Source organism: Melospiza melodia, chromosome 4, assembly GCF_035770615.1.
Source record: "Melospiza melodia melodia isolate bMelMel2 chromosome 4, bMelMel2.pri, whole genome shotgun sequence".
In the NCBI taxonomy this organism is placed as follows: Eukaryota; Metazoa; Chordata; class Aves; order Passeriformes; family Passerellidae; genus Melospiza; species Melospiza melodia.
The window spans coordinates 15,900,099-15,924,265 of NC_086197.1; the positions used below are offsets into that span (position 1 = coordinate 15,900,099).

General features: G+C 38.9%; 1 protein-coding gene across 2 annotated transcripts; it reads right to left on the minus strand.

Annotated features, from left to right (window-relative positions):
• Positions 1 to 4,814: 4,814 nt before the first annotated feature.
• SPIC (Spi-C transcription factor) lies at positions 4,815 to 15,355 on the minus strand. 2 transcript variants are annotated; one of them, XM_063155830.1, is made up of 6 exons: positions 15,290 to 15,355; positions 13,889 to 13,915; positions 13,179 to 13,272; positions 11,401 to 11,513; positions 10,321 to 10,429; positions 4,815 to 6,366 (listed from the first exon to the last, which is right to left on the minus strand). In XM_063155830.1, the coding sequence occupies exons 2-6, from the start codon at positions 13,889 to 13,891 to the stop codon at positions 5,939 to 5,941; spliced, it is 747 nt and encodes a 248-aa protein (XP_063011900.1). In that variant the 5' UTR covers positions 13,892 to 13,915; positions 15,290 to 15,355; the 3' UTR covers positions 4,815 to 5,938. The 2 variants fall into 2 exon arrangements, with proteins under 2 accessions (XP_063011900.1, XP_063011898.1); XM_063155828.1 differs by lacking the exons at positions 13,889 to 13,915; positions 15,290 to 15,355 and having other exon boundaries at positions 13,179 to 13,284.
• Positions 15,356 to 24,167: the final 8,812 nt, after the last annotated feature.

The window sequence follows — 24,167 nt, forward strand, 5'->3', positions numbered from 1 at the left end:
GCTGAAGCCATTAGTGCTTGGGACACCCTCCTGCCTGCTCTGAGGATGGTGTGAACTGTCCTCCTGCCCTCTGCAGAAGGAGAACCAGGCCCTTACTGAACAAGATTAATAGGAGCAGGTCTGCCATTGATTGTGGGCTGCTGTCCTCACCATGTCAGAGGGCAGGCCAAGGGCTGAATTACAGCTACCCAGGGGCTCCAGAATATGAGTAGGAATCAAACTGACAGGTACCCACTGGAAATTAAAGCATGCTGTATCTGAGAGAAATCAATACAGAAATCAGAAAGACTTATGTTTCCAGTTACTTGCAGCCTGCAACAGTCCAAATCCTGCAGAGCTGTTTCATTAAAACATTTTTTTGCTTAGTCCAGATAAAGAATTCCTGCCACTTTGACCACTGGCAGCATACTCATGTAATGCTTATTCCAGAGAAATGTGGATTTCTCAGAGAGCCAGAAAGAATAAGAACTCACACAAGGAGAAAAATAATAATGTAACAACAGGGGTTTAAATTTATAGTTTGGCAAATAGTTCAGCTCTGTGGACCAGAGCTATGTAAGAAGTGAAATTTTTTGCAGAGATCAGAGAGGGAATGAAATTCTATCCATATGCCAAACAAAACCCTGGAGAAGCAGTTCCTTCAGCCCTCTCTGGGAGTCAATAACCCCTTGTAGTGGATGAGTTTGCCTCATTATGAAACCTGTTGATGCTTGTATAGAAAATGGAGTTCTCCTCACTATTCTTCATCTCTTCAAATGTGCTGCTTTTCCAACAGTCTCAGATCTGCCGAGTTGGTTCCTTTGTGAAGACTGTTAGCATCAACATTGCTGGGTACAGACTGTAAACATAAAATTTAAAAGCTTAAAAAACCCCACCTAATTATATTACTACTACTACTACTACTACTACTGCTATTATTATTATTATTTCTCATTGTTTTTAAGCCATCTGCTATGTTTTCTGGATCTCAGGATAACTAGAGAGGTTAGCCAAATCTGTAAAGAATTATATCTTCTGATTGTCATTGAATTTTTCTGCTCTAATGAGGCAGAAAAGTCTACCTAGATCCTCATATCTAGTACACACTGCTAGTACTCTAAATAGATTTGCTGAGTTTTCATTTCCTCTGAAAGAAAATCTTGTATGGCTTCTCCATCCCTCTGCTTGGAGATCCTACCCTAATGATTAGCTACATTCCACTTTGAACTGTTATTAATATTCCCCATATGTAATTAAAGCCTCTAATTCTACATAGAGACATCCTGACAAACAAGCAGCTGTCTGTCTTTTTTACTTCATTGTGGTTCTTGAACTCTTGGCTCAGGTTATGTGTTTCTGGAATGTCAAATAAGGAATTCACTTTTCCGTCCATCAGTTTACACGCTGCGTGCAGTTTGATGGCATCTTGCTAATACAGCCTGGTTGCACTGTAATTCACCTTATAATCCATTGTATCAACACTGACTGTTCAATGTGTGACTTCCTAACAAGGTGGCTGGTGCCTCTTAGGTGCTGGGTTGCCTTGGGAGAGCTGCATTTTAAAATGTATGCCAACAATCCAAACCTGCCTGGCCTGGAGTTCCCAACTCCCATAATTAGACATAGCTCCCTTCACTGGAAAAAAAGCAAAAGAAATTCTCTGCTCAGGCAAAAAGGTGTCCATAGGACAAGAGGAAACGACCTCAAGTTGTTCCAGAGAATGTTTAGACTGGATATGAGGAAATATTTATTCACTGGCAGGGTTGCCAAGCACTGGGCCAGGCTGCCCAGGGAACTGGTTGAGCCACCGTCTCTGGAGGTATTTAAAAGGCATTTGGATGTGGTGCTCAGGGACAAGGCTTTGTGGTGGATGTGGCAGTGCTGGGCTGGACCTGATGATCCAGATGTTCTTTTCCAACAATCCCATGGTTCTATGGTCCTACATTTCAAATGTGAGTTGTTGAGTCGCACAAAAAGCCAGGGCTGCCTCCAGGTGTGCTGCATGAGCCAGTGAGGCACTACTCGCTTCTCTTTTGGGCACTTTCAGTGCATGGATTAGATTATTTAATTTATTTTATTTTGCCTTTTTTTTTTTTTTTTTTGATGCCTCAGAAAGAGCAGGAAATCGGATCAGCACATGGCAGGCCTGACTGTTGGCTGCAGGACAGGCCCTGGATGCTGGAATTCTCTTCACCTTCCAATGATCCATGCACATCTGACCATGCCTCATGTGTGCCCTGCTCTACCTGCAGATACCATGGGGATATCAGGATTTTTACAGAGCCCTTTGAAATCCACAGTGAAGGTGAAGGTGATGCAAGAAAAGACAGGACAATATTGTAAGACAGGCACTGGGCCACTGGTTGATGCACATTTATGAACCATGGATGAGTTCACAGGCACTGCTGCCAGTTTTTGGTCCAAATTACACCACAAGAAATTCACAGCTGGAAAGACAGCTAAAGGGTGGGTGAAATAAGATCTAGAAAGGTGGTAGGTTTCAGCAGAGGTCCTCACACAGGTGGAAGTGAAGAAACTCACAGGGAACTCTGCTGGACCTAAGAAACCCAAGGAAACAATCCTTCTCAGCAGCAAACGCCCTCTGCTGTCATTATTAACAAGGGATTTTTCTACACTCACTATTCCATTTGCCAGGTTTTCTGTAATATATGTAAGGCCTTAACCACAGTGTTTAATGGAATAGTATGGGAAATTTTTCAGTCTGAAAAGCAGAGTGAAAGGAAAACTGAAGATTATTGTTCAAAAAAAAAAATCTAAAATGCAAATTTTGTTTTCTGATCCCATACTCAGTCCAGTTTCTTGATCAAATCTGTTCATGCAGGCAGCAGCAGGCACATGCAATCTCACTGCCCTTAGCTTAAGTCATGGATGTAGGAATCTGCTCCTGCAGTTTAGGGACAATGAGGGCTTTTGCCTTGACCTTCTCCATAGAAAAAATTTGGAAAGCAGGAAGATTGCCATTAATGGAACATAACTAGAAAATACCTAAAAAGCCAGCTTGAGCTTCAGTGTTACCTTCATACACCAGTGCATGTTTGCAGTCAATCATCTATTAATTAATCTATGATAATAGAGATGTTACCAAGAGTGAAGGGGCAGCTCTCACTAACCAAACAAAAAAAGGAAAAAAAAAAGTATTAAAAAAGAATAATACACAGTTTTGTTTACATGTGGCACTGAGGATGCTTCAACAATCCATGGGCCAATTTCTTGGAAAAAAAAAAAGCTAACTGCTGTTTGTAGTATTTTCCATTCTTTTTACATTCACTAAGCAATACACTAATGGTCAACTCACTCATGCAGGTCTGTGATGTGATAGAAGACATCAGCCTGTAAATAGTGTGGATTGGTAACCCAGTGCTCTCCATGAGACAGCCCCTTCTGCACATAGGGTGGCAGGGCAGTCTGACCCATCTGCCACCCACCAGAATGCACATCTGGTGCCTGACAAGGTGGAGGCAGGTTCTTGATGGGTGCTCAAAGTTCTGCCAAAATGAAAAACTCAAATTCAAGCCAGAATAAATGAAATAAAATTATTTTTCATCTGGAAGCTGAGTATCTCACCTGCTTTTGGTCTACTGAACAGCACACACAAATGTAAGTACTGCACAGGCCAGGCAAGATGGGGTAGATAAAACATTGCTGAAGTGCTCTAGTGTCACAGGCATATTTTCTAAAAAATCCTTTCATTTGGATCTTTTCTCCTGAGAAGCTGGGAAACTTCAACGTCCTCATATTTTGCTGCTTTGGAATGTGATTTGGAGAATTGTTTATCCAGCATGTGAAATTGTTTTTACTTGGTGACCAATGACAGCCACCTATGTCAGTGTTATGAGCAGTCACATGATCTTCTTATCATTCCTTCCTTTTCTTTCTTATCTTTCCTTTCTTTGCTAGCCTTCTGATGTCTCCTTTCTCTCTTTCTTTTAGTATAGTTTTAGTATATAATTTTCTTTTAATATAATATATATCATAAAATAATAAATCATCCTCCTGAAACATGGAGTCAAGATTCTCATCTCTTTCCTCGTCCTGGGACCCCTGCAAACACCACCACACTCTTGCTCTGCCTCCTTCACAGAGTCTGTGAGGCTCTTGGTGTAATTTCTGCTTGCAGGAATCCTGAAGTGTAAATCAGAAAGATCAGCTTTATTTCTTGCTCATGCATCATTTCGGCTGAGCCAGGTTCATTTTGGAGAAGACACTGAGCTTCAGACATAGAAGTGACCACTGCCCAGGGCAGTCAGCACCAATCTGTGATCTGCTGCCATGATGTGTCTGCTTTAGTTTGTGGGTTTAGTGCCACCAAAGTGTCACAGCCTTTCCTGCATCTGCCACAGCTGGACCTGGGCAGGTGGTGCCTTCCAAAGGGTCAGTGATGCTTCTGCCACATCTGCGGCAGGGCTTTGCTGGAAAATGAAAAAACCAAACACGGTGGGGAAGGAGAAAAACCTAAGGGGACACTTTTAGAGCAAATGACCTGGAGGCCTGCAAGTCCCACAGTCCCAGTGTGAAAAGCTGTCCACTGGTGCCATCTTGTGGGTCCAGAGCCACCCCCGTGCCACAGAGGCTGAGCTCACTCCACCGAGGTCCAAATCTCCCCTGACTTAAAGTCTGGGTCTCTTTTAAGTGCTATTTAACGTGCTTCATATTTCTAAGAGCAAACATCTGTCCTCTTACCAAAGTACCAACCCTGAACCTTGAATTTTGCTCAGGCAGAGCGCACTGCATTGTGTCTACTACATGAAATTACAACCAGGTACAAGTAAACAGGAGTCAATGAGTTTCATCAAACATATCAGCCCATCCCACCATTTATAGCTCTCCACAGAAATTATTTTTGTCTTTATTAATATCCAGGCCTGCACACTGCAAAATGCAGAGGTTGGAGCTGCACACAATTGAATGGAAATATTGCAGCGCAAAAGACAACTCCTGTGAAGATACAAGCTGATCAGGTAACAGAAGTGTGAGGAAAAAGTAGATTTATAGGTATTATCCTGACATAAGGGTCCACTGTTCTCTTTTTGCCTAAATTTAGTTCTTCTTCCCCAGGAAGAAAGTGTAAAATTACTGAGCCTTTCAGCTGCATTCCCATTTAGAAAAAGAGCTGGAGAAGCAAAATTTTATTTATAAAGTGGTAACACCTAAAATAAATGGCAAAGCTATGTTTTTTAGGTCAGTACAGAACTGCTGGATAAAAATGGAGCTCCTCATATTAGCGGAGGAAGAACCCTACAAAACTTAATAAAAATAAATCAAAAGCACAAATCCTTTATTAACTCTTTTATGGTCCCAATGAATCCACTGCCAACAGTAAAATGTGCACCTGGCAATCCTAATACCACATGTCAGGATCTGTGCTAAGATATGTTAATTTAAGTGATTAAGGATTAACAACTTGGTCAACAGGTGCACCCTCGTGTGGACTCTATCAGCCAGCCTGGCATTCACTCAGAAAATGTCCTTTTATAAAGAACAATGGTGAAAAAAGCAGACAGCAGCTTCCTGCAGTTGGCAAATCGCTTTCCCTTTCTAGCTTAGGGATGCAGCAACCGTGGTACAACATCCCCTAAATTCTGATTGCAGATATGCATAAAACTTACAGTGAGTGTTGTCACAATGGGATCTTCAATGTCCACTAACAGACAATAGCCTTGATCCTATTCTTGAATATATCAGCTTGAAACTGCAGTAATTCCTTTGACTAGCATCATGGAGAATAGAATGTGTTCTATAGCTGCTGGATTTCTTCAAGAGGCAATGACTGTATATCCCTAACTTCAAAAGAAAAAAAACACTAGGCCAATATAATTTTTTAACCTTTCCTCTTCATGTGTTTGTATGATATCTTAAAGGAAAAGCTATGTACAGGGAAGAGTTTCTGTGCTGGAAAGCATTGCAGGATAACAAAGGCATGTTCATGTGACAGGCAAGTCTAGCTGTTAGTGTGCTGTAATGCATAACCATTGTTGTACATGTAATTATTGTAACTGGTCCAGTCATCTGCACACTGATATTCTTGATTAGGCTGAATGTAGGGATGATAAATTGTTTCTTTTCCCAAGAAATAAGCTGGAGCAAGTCTCTTTAGAACAACAGCACTGAACTGGTATGTCAGCTTCCTACGGATCTTAATGATTTCACCTGTTCTTCCATAATTCCTCAGTGCTCTGGCCATTTTCTGGTAAGTCATGATCTTGCGGTTTCCCTTTCTTTCTCCCCACAGTTCTGCAAGTTTCTCCTTGTTTTTGGAGACAAACTGGAAGACACCATTTGGCTTATCCACCCACTGGATGCAGTTTGCCATAGCTGGATCATAGAGGGACTCGTGGAGGTATTCAAATAGTCGAAGCTTTTTTCTACCTGCATTAAATAAATCACAAAATGTCAGAACTCAACTCGTGTGTCACTGTCATATTTTCTGAAAAATCCCTTTGCCAGGATTTCTTCTCCTGGGAAGATGAGAAGCCTCAGCTTCTCCTGTGTTTGCTGCTCTGGAATGGTCTGGAGGTTGTTTATCCAAACTTGTGAATTTTTTTTTTTACTTAATGATCAATCACCATTGGCTGTGTTGCACTTTTAGGAGTCAGTCATGAGTTTTTCACTATCATTCTTGTTAAGCCTTCTTTATGTATCCTTCTCTTTCTTTAGTATAGTTTTAGTATGGCATTCTTTAATATAATATAAAATCATAAAATAATAAATCAGCCTTCTGAGCACACGGAGTCAGATTCCTCATCTCTCACCTCGTCCTGGGGACCCTCACAAGCTCAACACTTGTGCTTGTTTTAAAAGATGGGCAGTTGTCTTTTTCCTGGAAAGGTCTTACAGGCAAAAGCATAGCTAAACCTAGTAGGCTGTCCCAAATTAAAAGATCAGTATAAACTATTCAGTGGAAATCACAGAGATGTGAGCAACACAGAGTCATGGGAAGGGACCCAGAAGGATCATCAATTCCAACTCTTAAGTGAATGGCTCATACAGGGATCAAATCCACAACCTTGACATTATCAGCACCAAACTCTAATTCTGAACAGATCTGTGGTGACAGAAGGGGATTTGGTCATCAGAGCTTCAAGAGAAGGTTATGTGGGGATCATGACAAATATCTGGTGACTTCACTGTGTGGTAGGTCTCAGAAGCATCAGTCTGCAGACACATGCTGTGCAGATGCACACTCAAGGAACTCACAGTAGGAAATTACATTCTCAGAGAGGCAAGAAAGAGGTTCTGGAAAGTCAATCTGAATGTTTAAATAAATGGTTTCCCTGTTTATTCAAAACTCAGAGATTTTGAGATGATGGTTTTGCTGGGCTTGTTTCAGGAATGTTTTGGTGATGCAAGGTAGTCTCTGATATAAGAAAGGGTAAGTGGGTGAACAGGAAAATCAGGTTAGTTTTTAACCAGAAACCTCATGTAATCAAGAAGGAGATAGATCTTCTGGTAGCCTGTGATATTGTAAAAATCTGCAGAAGTGTCAGTTTGCATTCCCATGCAGAAAAAAGCAAGCTTGGTACTGAAATATTTGCCAGTTAATTAAGTGCTTCTCTCCACAGACTCAGTTCTCAAACTTCAGTTTCCTAGTGAGGCTTATTTAGTTTCACATAGATCTTGTAGATTCTACTCTATGAAGTGTTTTTGGTTCCCTTCCCAAAGCCAAGGGTGATCAAGAAGCTGCTGGAAGGAGGAAGAATTTAAGATGATCAGACAAAGAGGAACATTTTGCAGAAGAGAGAATCTGTGCAGAAGAACATCTTCCACTTAAACCAAAGTGGAAATGAGCAGCTGCACCTAAAGTTCATAAAGTCTTGTCTTGTGTGGCTATTTTAAACTAGGAACAGGGGAAAAGTGACAGTTGCTAAGGAACACTGAGGTCAAGCCAAGACATCTGTCAGGGATGACAGTAACTCTGTAGCTGGTGATAAGGAAAGAGGAGAGAAGTAACAGTCAGATTGGGAAGAAGAAGAGCCTGAAATCAGAGGTACTTTCCAAAAACATTATAAAGTTTCATTATCTAAGTAGAAATTGGCCTGTGACCAGAAGGACATATTCTAATAGAAATACACAGAGATTACTACGGAGCTTAAAAGGAAACCTGTGAAGGACAGTGCCTTGTCACAGTGGGCACTTCTTAGGAGGTGACCCCCTTAGGGCCCCTCCAACCTGAATTATCCTACAAACTGATAGTAGAACAAACAAGACCAAGGGAAAATGCATGGACTACTGTGGACTAAATTTCTGCTGGAAAAGGATAGTGTAGCCATGTCTGCAGCAGCACCTGATTTAGTGCTGTTTGGCCTCTCAGTTCTGTGGTCATTTCTGTGCAAGTTTTTATTCCTGGACACATCACCTTTAGCTGATGTCTTTGTTGGAGAGGGCTAATTTGCTCTTATGTGTTTATGCAGCTGTGTTTGCAGAGCCCAGCTGTTATCCCCAAAGTGCAACACACCAGTTTCAGATTGGGTCAGTTATCAGATCTCTGTACTGTATCTCATTGCATAAGGCAGTGACGTTCATCTTCAGGCCCTAAACATCAGTCCAAGCCAGCAGGTGAGTGTCTGCAGGTTTCTTATGTGGTATTGGAGACAAGCAGATTCCTCCAGAAGGTGTTTCAGAGCATCTGAATTAGATTTCAGTCTGAATGGTCCTGAAGCCACCTAATTGTCTCAGGGAAAATGCATTCAATTCAATTCTGAAGTGCCTCTCTTGACTGCCTCCATTCCACTGAGCATGAGCTCAGATCATGGAATGGTTTTGTTGTGACTGAACTGGATTTTTTCAGAGGAAACCTATCTCAAAAGATGCTTTCCAAAAGCATATCTACATCAGTGTACCCTTCAGAACTTGTGACCAGCCTAAAGACTGCCCTAAATAAAATTTTGTGAAACACTTTAAACACAGGATTTGGGCTCTCAGTGCTGATGGTTTTATCTACAGATCTATTCCTAAAAGGCCACTGTACTTGCTAGTGTACAGAAGATCTCTTATGTCTCAACAAGAAACTAGAAGGGCTAAATTCATCCAGTACAGTGAAAATAGTCCCCCACATCACAGTTTCTGGCAGGAATATCACTATGGACACAAAAAAACCTGTAAGAGGGTATAAAATGACCCCATAAGAACAGTCAATCACTGCAAATATGTGCAGGTTGTCTTCTGAAAAGGAAGACTGATGACAGTGTACAAGAAATAGCAACAGGAAATTAAGTTTAACAGAGCAGTAATAACAGAAGGTCAAGTCAGATACTGACATGTAAAATTCCCAAATGCAACCCTGGATAAGACTTGGAAAAGCAACATTTTTCTATTTGAAAGGTTTTCATTTGCAATGGTGAATTTCAGCAATCTGAAGTTGAAAACTGCAGAATAGATGGTGGCTACTCTTCCCACCATCCCAAAGAATCTACGGTAGCAATAGTAGTAGTAGTAGTAATAACAGTAGTAGTAGTAATAACAGTAGTAGTAGTAGTAGTAGCAGCTATTAAACAACAGAGATCACAGTGCTCAGCATCAATGGGCTGAGACACCACCAAAAACTGACACCATGTGGTTAAAGCTGAGAAAAGGGGATTTCAAAAACCCAGCTAAATCAGGAAGCTACTTCAAGAGGCCTCATGGTCAAAAGTAGGTACAACAGCTCAGAGCTGAAGCTGTGAAAATCTCATCCAGTAGCCACAAAAAGGATGCTGAGTCCCTCCTCACCAAAAAACCAAATAATGAATGCAATAAAAAAAATGAAGTACTGCAATGACATTGTCACACAACCAATTCTTTGCAAAATAGATGCCAATTCAAGTAAACTCAACCAGAAGGAGCAGGAAAATAGCCATAAAATGCTATTTTGCCCCTAGAAGTCACAAAAGCTGAAAGGTGATTTGAAAAGTAAACTAAGAAAGGCATAAAATCCAGCGTGCAAAAATATTCATGTATGTGAAAAAGCTTTAAGAAAATTACTGCTTGTTGGGCCACATGAAATAAAATATATGGTATAAATGGATAAAGATGTTATTGATAGCTAGATTTACTTATCTGCATCAGACTTCATCCTAAATGATTTGAAGTGAAAACATATCTCTGGTTTCATTTTCCATGTGGTAAGAAATGATGGAATAATTTAATACTAAATTTATCATTTATTATAATCTTATAAGATTTAGCAGATGGAAATTGAACACTAGTATCCTAGTCACTAGTAAATGTTCACTTTTTTTTTCCTGTTGAAACTTTAAAAAAATAGGTAAAAGAGAAAGCATGATTTGCTAAGAGGTTTTTTAAAGTAACATAAATTACACATCAAGATATGATCTTTTTACAGACCTTTCCCTGCTTTTGGCTGGCCAGCAGCAGCATGCATCACTTGACTTTCTGGAGTATTCTGCAGTGTATGGTAGACAGTCTCATCTGCATAAAAATCCGCTGCACTGCTCTTCAGGAATTAAGACAATAAAAAGTTACTAACAGAGTACATTCTCTGAAAAAAAAACAAAACAAAACAAAAAAAAACAAAACAAAACAAAAAAACCAAAAAACAAACTTGTGGCAAATAATTGCATGAAGCCTTCAAAATGCAACTTTTCATCACCTCACCTCACCCATGGGAGACTTTGCTCAGCCATGAAGGCACTCAGTGTAGTGTACCAGTAACAAGCAGCACTAATTCTTGTCCAGGGGCAAGAGCTGCCCACCAGAGGAGAAGCTGAGAGGGAAAACAGCACAACAGCCTCACCCTGGACCTTCAACCCTGCTGCTGGAACCAGAGCAGAGCAGCTTTCAGAGCTAGGAAAATACAAGGGCCACCTCACAGTAGCCCCTAGAGACTCTGCAGTTCCCATGCTGTGTTGTTTTTAACCGGCTGGGTGAAAATGGGCCTTTGTGGAATCTGCTCTCCTGAAATTATCTCCCCTGCAAAATTCATTTTCCATCACTCCTGGAGACCACACTCCCAATGCTTTTATATGGACTCTAATGGCTGAAGCTGTGCTCAGATAATGCTGCTCTTTCCAGAACTTTTAGAATAAACTGCTGTTGGAGAAATCAAAGTCATGGCTCTTTTTCACAGCGACAGAAGCCACATCAGTGTTGGAAGTTGTTGTTCTCTGCCTGTTTCTAGGTAATACAAAGAAGCTTTTGTCCTATAACTAATTCTCTGGTAGGTTTGCTTGTTAATTGTCATGTTATGTGATGAACCACAGAAGAGCATCAGAAGCAAACTGCTGACTCCTGAAAAGACATTATTAATCACATTTTGCAACTATTTCCCAAGGCAGTTTCAATTGAATCATGCCTGGCCAGACCAAATTTCTGTTAGCGCTAGCATAATTATTTGTATGAGAAATCCCAAATGAGCAATCAGCCTTCCAGTTATGTCTGACTGTTATCAGAGGTGAGCTCACTCACAATCACGTTTCTCCAGCTGTACCCTTGCTCCTCCACAGATGGTGCTGCACAGTAACTGGGGCTTGCTTGGAGGTGGTGGTGATGGTTGATCACAGCCAGGCAGTTTTTATAACCTGGGAATCAGGAGAAGGGAGCAAAAACCAAGTGAGTAATAAAGAGAGAAGAAGGAAAAAAGAAAAACACAACAGCAAATTTGACATGGTGCTGGGCCTGTCAAAAACCATTTATCCTGTGGCTGCCTTCTAGATAATAAAGTGTCTAGAGCCAAGATGTTCCACATCTGTAGGTTATCCAGCAAAATCTGTACTGCTGCTGCAGATCACACCCTTGGGCTGGTTTTGTTAGCCCTCACAAGCATGGAAAAATGGAAAGCAAATGATAAAATGTCAGATATTTCATAGCATCATGAAATTTTTTGGTTACTGGATAACAGAGGGACATACAGACCACCAGACATAGGTGGTGGCTATCCAGTATGAATTGGATAAGACATAGGTGGTGGTTATCCAACATGAATTGGATAAATATAGACTCTAATTATAATAATACACCTAGAAAGGAAAAGGACTGTCAGGCAGTTCTGCAGGCCATTAGTACAATGCAATTCAGAGTCTCCAGTGGTGAATGAAGTAAAGGAGAGTCAGAACATCTGCAGAGCCTGAAAGAATGACATAGAAGGAACCCAAGAACTTGTGATGCTTAAAGAAGCACAGGAAAACACCAGACTAAAGACATTTGAAAAAATTACCCACTTCAAGTGGTCAGAAGAAGATATTGGAGGGTATGGGTACATCTATTGCAATTGGAAATGTGGGTGCAGCTGGGGACAGACTAAACATTGCATTGCAAGGGTTTAATAACTCCATCAGCCCTAACAACATATATAAGGAAGAAGATTGCAAGTAATTAGATATAGTGAATCCTCCCTCCAGCATGTGTAAATTACCAGTGCAGTGGAGCCAAAAAATCGTTAACAGCTGAAGATACAGCCCTACTGGTCTTATTTACATTTCATTTTATAGTACATAATATGTAAACCAACTTCCTCATATGAAAGGCATTTCACACAAAAGACAGCAGGTATTTTTTTCTGGGCATAGAGGGTTTTTGATGTAGCCTCCTATTTTCCTTTCCTTGCATTTCTGCTTACAGTGTAAAAACAAAAGCACAAATTTTAAACATTATAGTAATTTAGTTACCAAAACCTTGCCAGAGCTGGAACAATTTACAGTTTCCTTGCATTGTAGGTTTTGTAAAGTATACAACGCTTGAAGTAAAGAAAAACAGTTTTCTATTAATTATCCGGACTCAAATGATCATTCCTGCATTAAAATATTTATTATTAGTGCACAAAAAAATTAAATGAGGAAATTACTTTCAATGGTTGGTCTTTTTTTTTCTTTTGCATTGGGATTCATGGCATAGCAGAAGGGCATTTTGAAGTTAAAACATTAAAACTGGGAAAAGGCTGTTGCACAGCAGTCATATATCCTCTGATAATAGGAAAAGTGAGCTCAATGCACCTGGGCTGCTGCTGGGAGGAGAGTAAATGGGGCCAGTCCAAGAGTTTCCCTGTGCTGTGACCTGGAAGATATTCCCCACACTGGGCAGTACTCATGGATGGGTAAAAACCCTCCAAATAACTTTCCTCCTTTTGATCCGCACAAAACAACCCCTTAATCCACTTCTGGGCACTTACTCCCCCACCTGTGTGTTTCAAGTGTGCTTTCCTGTAAGAAAGGAGCTGGGAAATGAAGCAGAAGTAGGGTGTTTGTTACCTGGTGGACACTGCATTTCTCTGTCAGAGTGCTGCTGCAGCACTTCTAGAGCATCCTCAAAGGCCTGGCCCAGCACGTCGTGGTCAGGAAGGCTCTGCAAGAACATTTTGCTGTCAGGACCCAGAAAAAAAAACCAGGCTGGTTCTTGTCAATCATCCTATTTATTATCCTAAATAAATACAGTGGTGCTGTAGAATACACATCCTCCTGGAACTGCTCTCTGGCAGGCACCAAGGCATCACCACAATCTTTTACTATTATGAGAAAGTTCTCACTCCTTTGAGGTCCGTGAGACAATTCACACAGGCAGCATTATTCAACTCTGTCAAATGCTTCAAGGTTCATTTCCTTAATTTGCAAAAGGTGTTTACATAAAGGGTGTTACTGCTGGTGGAGAGCTTTATAGTCTGCAATACAGAGATGTTTGTATCACTTACATAGCATTGTTTATCAAGCCAGAGTTATCTTTCAATAACATTGACATGACAAAAATAATTACACATAATTTCTGAAACAGTTATTCAGAGAAAATGCTACACTATGCCACTACAGGAAACCAAGTGTGCATTTTCAGAAAACTGTTCATTATAATTTTAGAACACCTTGTTTTAAAAAGCCAAAGACACCCTCAAATTTGAGTTTGACAGAGTCTTCTGCACCATATTTAAAACACTCAATAATGAAAGAGAATATAGGTGTTGTAGACTTACCATTATTTAGATATCAAGACTTGAATCCTGTTTAAAAGAACCAATATTTTTAATATTGTATGTTTCAAAACAAATCATAATTCTCTGAGCATAAATTAAAATAACTAAATGAAACAAATCAGTATTGTTTCCAGTTACCGAGTAAAATAATTTTAATAAAAGAGATAAAATGGATTTATTATTAGAAGCTGATATTTAAAATAAATTAAATTAAATTAAATACTTGTGAGACTGTACTTTTTAAAAATCTTTTTTTTTTAATAAGTTTAAAGTTTCAATAATGCTACAACATTTAGATTATTATCCGCACCATTGCAAATACATTTTTAAAGGCATTATAAAATGCAAATGTGTTATTGCAGACATCGAGTCTCAGTCAACATAACTTCTAATTTGCCCAAGAAAATACTGACCTACATTAAATGTGTGTGTTTGTCCTTTTGGTTCATAGCCAGTTGAAACAAGTTTAGAATTTTTTCCTAATATAGATTAGCATATGACTATATGAACACACATAAACTCAGACTACTTGTGAGTTCCAGAGGCAAATTTGATTGTTTAATAAACAGTGTAAATAGACATATTTTTGGCCAGTTTAACATGAACAATATTACACAGAAACATATCTTTAGTACCTCCCTTTTAATTTATATTTCTTAAAGAAAACCATAATCAGATTTTTTGTCCTGTTGATTTTTTCCCCCATCATCATTTACATTATTATTTCAAAGCTGTGAACATAATAATCAATATATCAATATTTTACTCATTAAATACTTGATTATTGTGTGTGATGTTTCAAAATACAAAGGAGAAACAGGATACACAAATATTACTGAGGAAGAATTTTATCCAATACTAACCATGAATGTTCTAAGATGGGAATTTTGCCTCAAGTAAGTATGTTATAGGGTACAGTCAAAATTTGCATAAGTGTTTTTAACACTTGACAACTATATGGTGGAATTCTAGAACTCACTGAAATCAGTGGGATATTTCTCCCTGAGTACAGTGCAATAAGTATTTGAATCGTCTAATCCAAATCTATTCTAAAACCAGAATGGACAATGTCAATAATTTAGCTGCAATGGTGGCCACAGATTCCTGGGGCTCTGGGCTACAGAAATTAAATCTGCTTTGTAAAGATCCTCACATATTTTCCCCATAATTTTAAGTAATTCACTTTCCTTAAAGTGATTTTTTCTAACTCAGACTCCAAACTGATGCCCTGACAAAACATCTACAGCCACCTCAATGCTTTGCAAAGTCTTAAATGCACAATATAGGCAAGGTACTACTGAATTGTAATACCATTTACCCCAATGAATTCATACCAAGAAAGAAAAAGGCACACCTTTAGCAAGCTAAAAAAAAAAAAAAAACACCAACCTGGGCACTTACCTAGAAATTCAGTTCCACACACAAAACAAGAATCTGTCTGGTTTTGGAAATGAAAGAAAGACTGAGTTCCCACAGCAAAGGGCTGGCAAAGGGGCTGCATTAAATAGCTGATTTTGGGGAAGTATTTTGCCTAGGGATTTTTTTGAGAGTATAGGTACAGTAAACTGCCAGCATGTCCCTTCATTCTGCACAAAAGAGGGTGATTTATACTGAAATAAATGAAATTAAATGTTTTAACTATTGTCCAAAACATGTGGGGTTTAAGCATTGGGAGAGATTCCTTTTGTCTATGGCACCTTCTAACAAATCTGGTGTTGTGGTAGGATGAATCTGGGGCAGAATTCCACATCCTTTATCTGTCCCACACAGGCTGCACTGGACTTTGAGCTTTTATCTGAACATTCTTGTTAGCCCAGTGTAAGGAGTGGACCAAACTAGACCTCAAAATAAAAGTTTGAAGGAATTTCAGAGTTCTGCTTCAAGGCTCATGTTTGCAGCTCATGCCCATCATCCAGTACATTTTCAGACAAGCTGTAGTTGATGATCTGCCAAACACTTTCTGAGCAGCTCCAAGACATTCTGTTTCATCCCACAGGAACAGAACTCTGTGTATTTCAGCTCAGAGCTTCTTATTGCTGACAAAATCTAGTCTGTGCCATAGCTCTTTCCAGCCAAGTCTTTCAGAGGCACATTTTGCAGAATTTGCTTGGCATTTGCCACAAAACTGCTGTAAAATAGTAATTACCTCTTACATGATTTATGTATATTTTCTCAACCAAGAACCTAGAAAATAACTAGACTTGTTATTAAAGTTCTGTGAAAGCAGTTTGAAGCCACCAACCATTTCTGCTGGTTTCACATGCAAGCTACCTTTTCAAAATTTGCACCAAAAAGTTTCAGGATACTTTTTTTTTAGTGAAATACATTAATATATGTACGCCTTTTTTTGAACTTCAGGTTCTATTTTGCAACATTTCTCTGGTCTGACTTGGGTCTATAAAAGAAAATTAACTGGCAAAATTAACTGACAAGGAGGGAATGTGACAAGGAGAGAAACAAGAGAATGAAGGAACAGCAAAGTCAGAGGACTTGGAGGTGCTCCATAACTGAGCAGCCACAACACCAAAGAGATTGTGGCCCACAGAATGACCACAGTGGAGTAGAGAAAATTAGTAAGAAGGAAGCAGCAGTGGAAGAAGAGGGTGAGAAACAAGGATCAGCAGAGGGAAACCACAATGTCTTGACCCCAAAACCCTGTGCCACTCATTGCCTCACCAAAGGAACTGAGCATAACCTGTGGAGATAACAAGAGGGGAGGAGATGTGTCTGGAGTGCAGCTGAGCCTGGGAAAGGGGAAGGAAAAATACTTTAATGTTTATCTTCTTTGCTTCCCAATACCCAAACCAGCAACAAAATGTATTATATCAATAAGTTAAGTTAAATTCCCAAAGTGCACAAGAAGTAGTGGGAGTGGCTGCGTGCACTAAAGGAGGGTGAAGGTCAAGAGATGAAAGCTCTTTTGGTGGTTTTACCACCATGAAAATGATCCATCTTCCCAAATCAAATTGCTCTGTCAGAAAGTTCTGGTTTCATATGAGAGGCTGCAGCAGAAGGTAGGCAGCTCAGCAAAAGGTTTGTTTTCAGAGGGAATGGGAGAGTGCCGTACACAGCACAAACACACAGCATTGGAACAAGAGCAAATGCTGCCTCATAGGGGAGTTTTAAACTCTGGATGGGAGGATGGATTCCAGATAAAAATCTAAAAAAAGAGAATTTGCTCTTCACATCTTAATGTCTCAAACAATTGATGTGCCTGATAAAAAAATTTGAGTATCTGTTAGAAACCACAACATCGAGCTCTTCTCCTTCCTCCATGTTTTAAAAATAAACTTCAAACAACAGAATTATTGTTTAAGTTTCAGAACTTTCTTCTATCTCTGCTTAGCATAAAGGATACCTCACAGTGATAGTATCACAGTAGAAGCGTTTTTACATCTGAATAAAACCCAGTACCAAATAGTGTATTACAGCACTTGTTAGAGAGTTTGAGAAAGCATAAAGATTCTTGCATGAGGCATTGTTCAAATATAGAATAAAAATAAGTCTTGCCCTTCCTAAAGGAATTTAAAACTTGAAATGGCAAATTTTCTCACCCAGCATTTGTAGATTTCTTCCAATTTTTTGAATATCAGGCAATATGTAACTGCCCAAATAGACCCCTCAAAATAGAGGGCACTTAATGAAAAAATATCCTGAATGTGACAGCCACAGAGACTTTCTGTGTTTCCATACTTGTTCTGGCCCTTGTCAGATGCCTTTGCCACTATTCTTCTGGCCAAGCAACGCTGTAATAAAATTTGCCTTGGGTGAAAATTCACAATAATTACACCACCACAAATATTGTCTCCCTGAAAGTGGAAAAGTTGAGGGATCACATGCCTGTGCTCACCTCCTGAGTCTAACCATGCTGACCAGTGAAGTTCAAAATCTTATGCTCCATTCAAGGCTCAGAGGAAACTGGAAAGTTTCTTGCAGTGAGGATGAAGCCTTTGCTCAATGCAGGAGATGCTTCTTCTTTTGCATGTAGTGTGCAATGCTAATCTAGGCATGAATATCTCACAGTGAATGAGTCTGCAGTCTGAACTTCAAATTAGTGGCCTCAGAAAATCCCTGAATTCAAATTCCTAGCCCTGGAATATGAAGAAAATTCTCATTCAAAAAAAAAAAAAAAAAACCCAAAACAACAAAACAACTAAAATCAAACTGCCAAACAAAGACAAAAAAGGAAATAAATGCATCTTTTTACTAGCCTCAGTACTATTGTTTACCATGATTTTGGTCAGATAATTTAGAATAGAATACATACAAAAATATCTCAAATAAAATGAAAGGGAAACATAAAAACAAACAAAAAACCAATTGTGGCATTGTATCATATTAGCAAATCAGATTATGAAACTGACTTTCAAAGTCTCCTATTTGTGTTGGAAAAGTTTAGTCTATACATTAAAAACCACAGTTTTTTATTATTTCAAGTACCAAAAGATGAGGATATATCATAATTTCAAATTTCAAGGCCTCACTTGCCTTACAAATAATTCTACAGATGAGAAACTCTCTACAATGCAAAATATAGACTTTTATTGTAATTGGTGGAGTTATAGTATTGTTTCCTTAGCTGGTGGAAATTGATATAGAGACACCAAAGGCAAAGGATCTGCAATGATTTCTGCAAACAGAGGTTGACACCATTATTATTTTCACTACAGTAAGGAGAAACATGCTGTGCCAGCCTTAATGTTGCACATACTTCCCTGAATTCCTGATTTGTTTTAATTTTTGTCTACCTTATAAAGCATTGCAGTGGGTTACCAAAAGAATGTAATTTTGGCATTTTAATTCTCATAAGAGCCCTTTATAGTTATTTATGGGGCCTTATTTTTTGAAAGAGCTTTGCCCAAACATTACCTCCAAGTACATCTCATGTGTGAAGTTTTTTACCTTAAAATAGACAAGATATTGAAAATGTTTCACAAATTGAATTTTAAGCCTGAAATGAGAGATTATCTCCATCAGACTAATTTCCTTACCACTAAATATGAAACACTTGCACGTCCCATTGGAGGCCAAATCAATGTGGATTGTAAATTATGATCCAACCTTAAGATTTATTTATTTGGCTAACTTTAGAGCTGTAATAGATTTCACTAAGAACCATTGAATAATTACAGTCATGAAATTAGACATTGGGATAAATTATTGCAGAGGTTAGGTCTAAGCATGGAATTACCTCTTCCAGGGCTTAAAAAGAGAAGATCAGCATGGAAGCTGAAGTTGCATGAGTGGGAAGATCAGTTTTACAATGGAAAAACCACATCTAAAAGGGCTTCCAGGGATTAAAAAGAGAAGATCAGCATGGAAGTTAAGGTTGCACGAGTGGCAAGATCAGCTTTTCAATGGAAAAACCACATCTAAAGCCCCCGTCTTACAACCAGAGCCAGTATATTGGTCCAAATGCTCATGTCAGCAAGGCTTCTCAGGGAGCTTCTTCTTTGGCTTCATCTAACCAAAGGAAGTGAATTTCTGATGGGAAACTCCGTTGAGATAGAAAACCAGAAACCACAACAGAAGCAAAAGGAACTAATCACAAAAAGTGCATTGGGGAAAAATACAAGAACCAGCCCTAACTAAAAGAAGACTCTGAAGTGAAATATAAACAAATAATTTTGATTCATTTACAGGTATAGTGAGTACTGTCAAGTAGTGGGATAACAAAAAAAATAATCCTTCAGCAGAAAACTATCAGAGCAAGATGGGAATGATATGACAGCATTTCATAAAACTAGCAATGAATAATGGGAAGAGTTCTGCTCTAGATCTTTGCAACCTATACCATTCTATTACTTGATGATTAGAAGGTGAGCCTGGTAAAGGATAAAAGTGAAACCCTTTCCCTGAAAAAGAAAGCAGATAGAAAGAAGAACACAGTATTTAAATAACCCTTAATAGTGAAACTAGGGAAGCCAAATAGAAACTAACAGTTTTCCAAGTAACTGAGCTATTTGTGGAAGACACATGCTTTCAGATTTGAGAGGCACTTAGATCCCACAGGATTAATTCAACACTCCATTTTAATTCCCCCTAAACCATAAAGCTGAGAGTTGAAAAATGTTAAGTCTAGGTGACAGAGCCTTTTCAGCTACAAGGAATTGAAGGAAGCAATTGTGTCTGCTTCTGGAAAAGCTAGAAAGAGAGACATATAATAACTGCTGTAGCATCTGCAACCATTTAGAATTAAAGGCCTGAAGCAGACATATAGAAGCAAACAGAATAAATGTAACAGAGTTCTAACATTTTTAAGACAAGATGCATCCCAGGTTCAGGCAGACAGAGCATGTAAGCATCTATTGAAGCTCTGCATCTGTAGCTTTTGAACAGGAAAAAAATCAACTTTCATCATTAAGCAGGCCCTAAATTATATTTAAATCCTCTGGAAATCACCAGCATTGGAGGAATATGGCCATAGCAAAAAGGGGTGGAAATAAATCAGCAGGCCAGCCTGAGATCCCCAGGTTCATTGAGGATAGAAATAACAATACACTATTAATGAAAACACTGACATTACGCATTAAAAGAATACAACATGCTGTTTTTATTATAAGAATACAAGCTGACTTTCATCTGAAATGAAATGCAACAATCTACAGGATTATAGTATAAGGCCTATGAAGTGTATTTATTTAATTTATAACTTCAAAATAGGCAGAAATTGTATGAGTATAAAATAAATAAATTTCCACTTAAAAAAAGGGGGAAATGTTAAGTTTTCTGCACTATCTTTCACAGAAAAGGCACCTTTTCATCAGAAGACCAAGAATTAGAAAAACCAACTGTATATTGGCATTAACCTCCTCAAAATTAAAAAGAGAAAATATTTTGGGCCTTCAACCAAAAAATGAAATATTACATAGAAGTTTTTCTACAGCTATTCCTGCTGCAGGTACTTTGTATTAAATAATTATAAACAGGATACTCTGGCAGGCTGGACCAAATTCTCTCACGTGCAACAGGAACATCAGCTGCCCTTCCCAGGCAGATCCATTGCGAAGCAAATATGCTCCTGTTTTTTCTCGTAAAGAAAAATGTGGAATCACATTTAGACATCACCTCCATGGAAGTTATTACCATACTACATGACTGGTGCCACAATGTTAAGAAAAGATTTAAGCATGCAACCATCAAAAGCAGAGCTGTTTGAGCCTCTGACAGAACCTCCATTTTCAAGGACAGACATCTGCATTTACTCCCACCAGAGAGTTGGGCAGATATTTCTCACACAGGGCTGAGATGAAAAATATTAGTCAAGCCTTGAAGGCAGGTCATCTAAAATGAAGGAAGCTGTAAAGCTGTGAGGAAGATGGTAATAAATAGTTGTGAGAGGTAACCAGTTGACAAAGTTCACTTGGAAATGCAAAAATATATCAAATGCTCTTGAGTCAAAGTAGTTAGAATACAAAAACTATTAATAGCCATTCTTGGTGTTATAATTATCATATAACATTAATAGCCATTCTTGGTGTTATAATTATCATATAACAAAAACCAAAACGAAACAAAAATCCAGCACATTCTGTCTTTGAAGGAGTAGAATAACATTGGATTTCTGCCAGAATTCTAGATTTTAAAAATATCCCTTAAGGAACTGCAGAGCAGTAAAAGAAATTCTTTAGAAACAGAATTCCTGTCACTACTAAACTCTGACGGTGACTGAAAAACAGCTGTGCCAAAAAATGGGGTTTTATGCTTTGATGAGGCAAACAGTGATGTGGGCATAAAGTGCTATGACTAGCAAATAATGCTTCCTATATTACCAGGAAAGGGCTGAAGAAGTACTTAGACTTTGGGGATTTTTACAAACTAATGTTAAAGAAATCCTGTATCTTGATGGTAAGGTAGGAGACATGTCAGTAAAACAACTTCCTGGCCTGGAACCTTTTTTGAAAGAGGATTTTCCAAAGCCGAGTGGTTTTTAATTTTTAAATTTTAAATTTCAAATGAGGCTGTCATTTAACAATGGCTTCACACTCTTTTCCATTTCCGTTTCAGGTGCCTGCATTTTGAATTATCATTGAATTCAACAAAAAAAGCAAGAGGCCTGGCAGTTGCACCGTACCTTGTCTTAGGTATATCCTGAAAATGTCCTCCATGGAATTCCCCCAAAACACATCTATGTGATCTCAGTGAGTTTAGCTCACTACTGTTTTATGGGATTTATCTGCTATAGGTAGATACAAAAGAACATTTAAAATAATTTTAGAATCGAGACAAGGAATCCTTGATAAGCTAAGGCTCCTGGCTTTTTATTAAGCTGTTGGGCAGCCAAGTGCATGGTTCAGTCATACATAAAAATCTTCAATAAAGGCAGGAGAGGTTTTGATTTATAGAGACTGTTAGAGACTTTTTTAAAGATCACTTCAAAGATATTTAGAGCAAGGGACCCAGTTCTAGAAAAAACTCAGCTATAATCTTAAATTCACATCTAATCAGAGCATATTTTAACTTAAAACTGAGCATGTGCTTAATATGCCTGGACAAATTGAGGTCCTGATAAATGGAGTAAGAGGTAATGCTTTGCATTATAGCTCCCCAAAAAGATGTCAAACACCTTCCAGAAAGAAATATAAATAGGATTCCAGAGAATGTAGCCTGCAAGTTACATTGTTAACACAATAACTCACATGAGAATGACAAACATGCCACATCAATCTTCAAATGAAATTATATTTTTCACCCACCATACTTATCTAATTGTAAGCCAAGTTCTTAAATTGCCTGTGTAAAATACGTATTGAACAACTTTCAGATTGAGGGAATACAGAACCTTCTCAGTTAAAGTAAGTGCAACAGCAGCATTACATAATTCCCATGCACACCTTAAGAGGTCAAACTTTACTCCATCACTCATCAGGGATTTATAACAACTTGGGGGATAAGGTTGATTCTAAATATATGACAAAAAAGGTCTGTAAACACAAATAATGACAGAAATAATGGAGTAGGTGTTATGTTTTTATGTCACTGTGTCTCTCACATTGAACATTTGTTCAGTGTTAACTTAAATGCATTGGGAGGCAGAATGGCTTTGTCCTGAAAAACATCTTATTTAGGGCTCTCTATTTATGCTGTTGAAGTGTCACAGTCACAGTACAGTTAAAGAAACACTCACAGTTCAAGAACTGTTTTTTTTCTGCTCTTTCAGATCAACTTCATCTTCTCCTGACACCTGGACAGTGCTGAAACTTCACAGGATGAGCCTGACTGGAACACAGGCACAAGAAGGGATAAATTTAGGAGGAAGCAGCGCCAGAATAGTACCAGGGATTGCTGTGTAGAACACCAGGAAGGGAACTGGGACTGAAAATGAGAGGAGCAGAAGATGCTGGTAATTGAGGCTAAGAGCTGGAGGTCATTGTAATTGGAAGGTGACTGCACAGACACTGGCTCTGAACTCCAGTGTGTTCAGTGGAATTGTGGGGAAAGGTGCCAAAAGGAGATTTAACCAGGATTTGAGAAGAGAGGACTGGAACCTGTTTGACAAGAAAATAAAAGGAAGGCTGAGATTCATATAAGAATCTGCACTAATTTTGTGAGGCCTGGCTGAAGAGTGTAGGATTGGGGATGAGAAGCTTGGACCAATATGTCTTGGATTGAGGGGGGCAAGAAGAATAAAAGCCAGTGGAAAGACTGAATTTTGAAAGATAAGGGAAGAAGGGAATAAATGGAGGGGGAAAGACTAATGCCATCTTTCCACTCCCAATCTTCCAAGTCTACAGTGAAGGCCAAGATTTCACCTGGACTGGGAATGCTTCCCTGCTGCACAAATATTGGTGAAATTCTTCAGTGAAGCAAGAGGACAAGAACTGCTATTGCCATCACCCCACAGTTAACTCTAATGGTGGAGATGCAGGTGACAGACTGAAGGGAATTTTTTTTATGCTAAGCTTCTTTAAAATGTTATTTTTGTTAACTAAGGCATCTGAAAGTGGGGCATGAGGGATCCTCTTCCAGGAGAATATGGGAGTAATCCTAAGGCAGAAAATATCAAATCAAAACATAATCATCTCCCTTTCCTCCTCCATGAGTGTACATTTTTACATTTTCCTTTGAAGGCCCCTATTTTTTCATGTGCATGGAAAAAATTTTGCATTAATGGTGAGTGGTCCTGCTCAGTAAATGAGATTATCACATGCAGAAACCCTGCTGCAGAAGCTATAAACTGTCTGGTGAACAAGGAAGGGAGAGGATGCTCTCAAAGTCAGAGCAGCTGAATGCTACCCTGGAGAAGTGGGTTTGGGTTCTGAGCCTGCTTCTACCACAG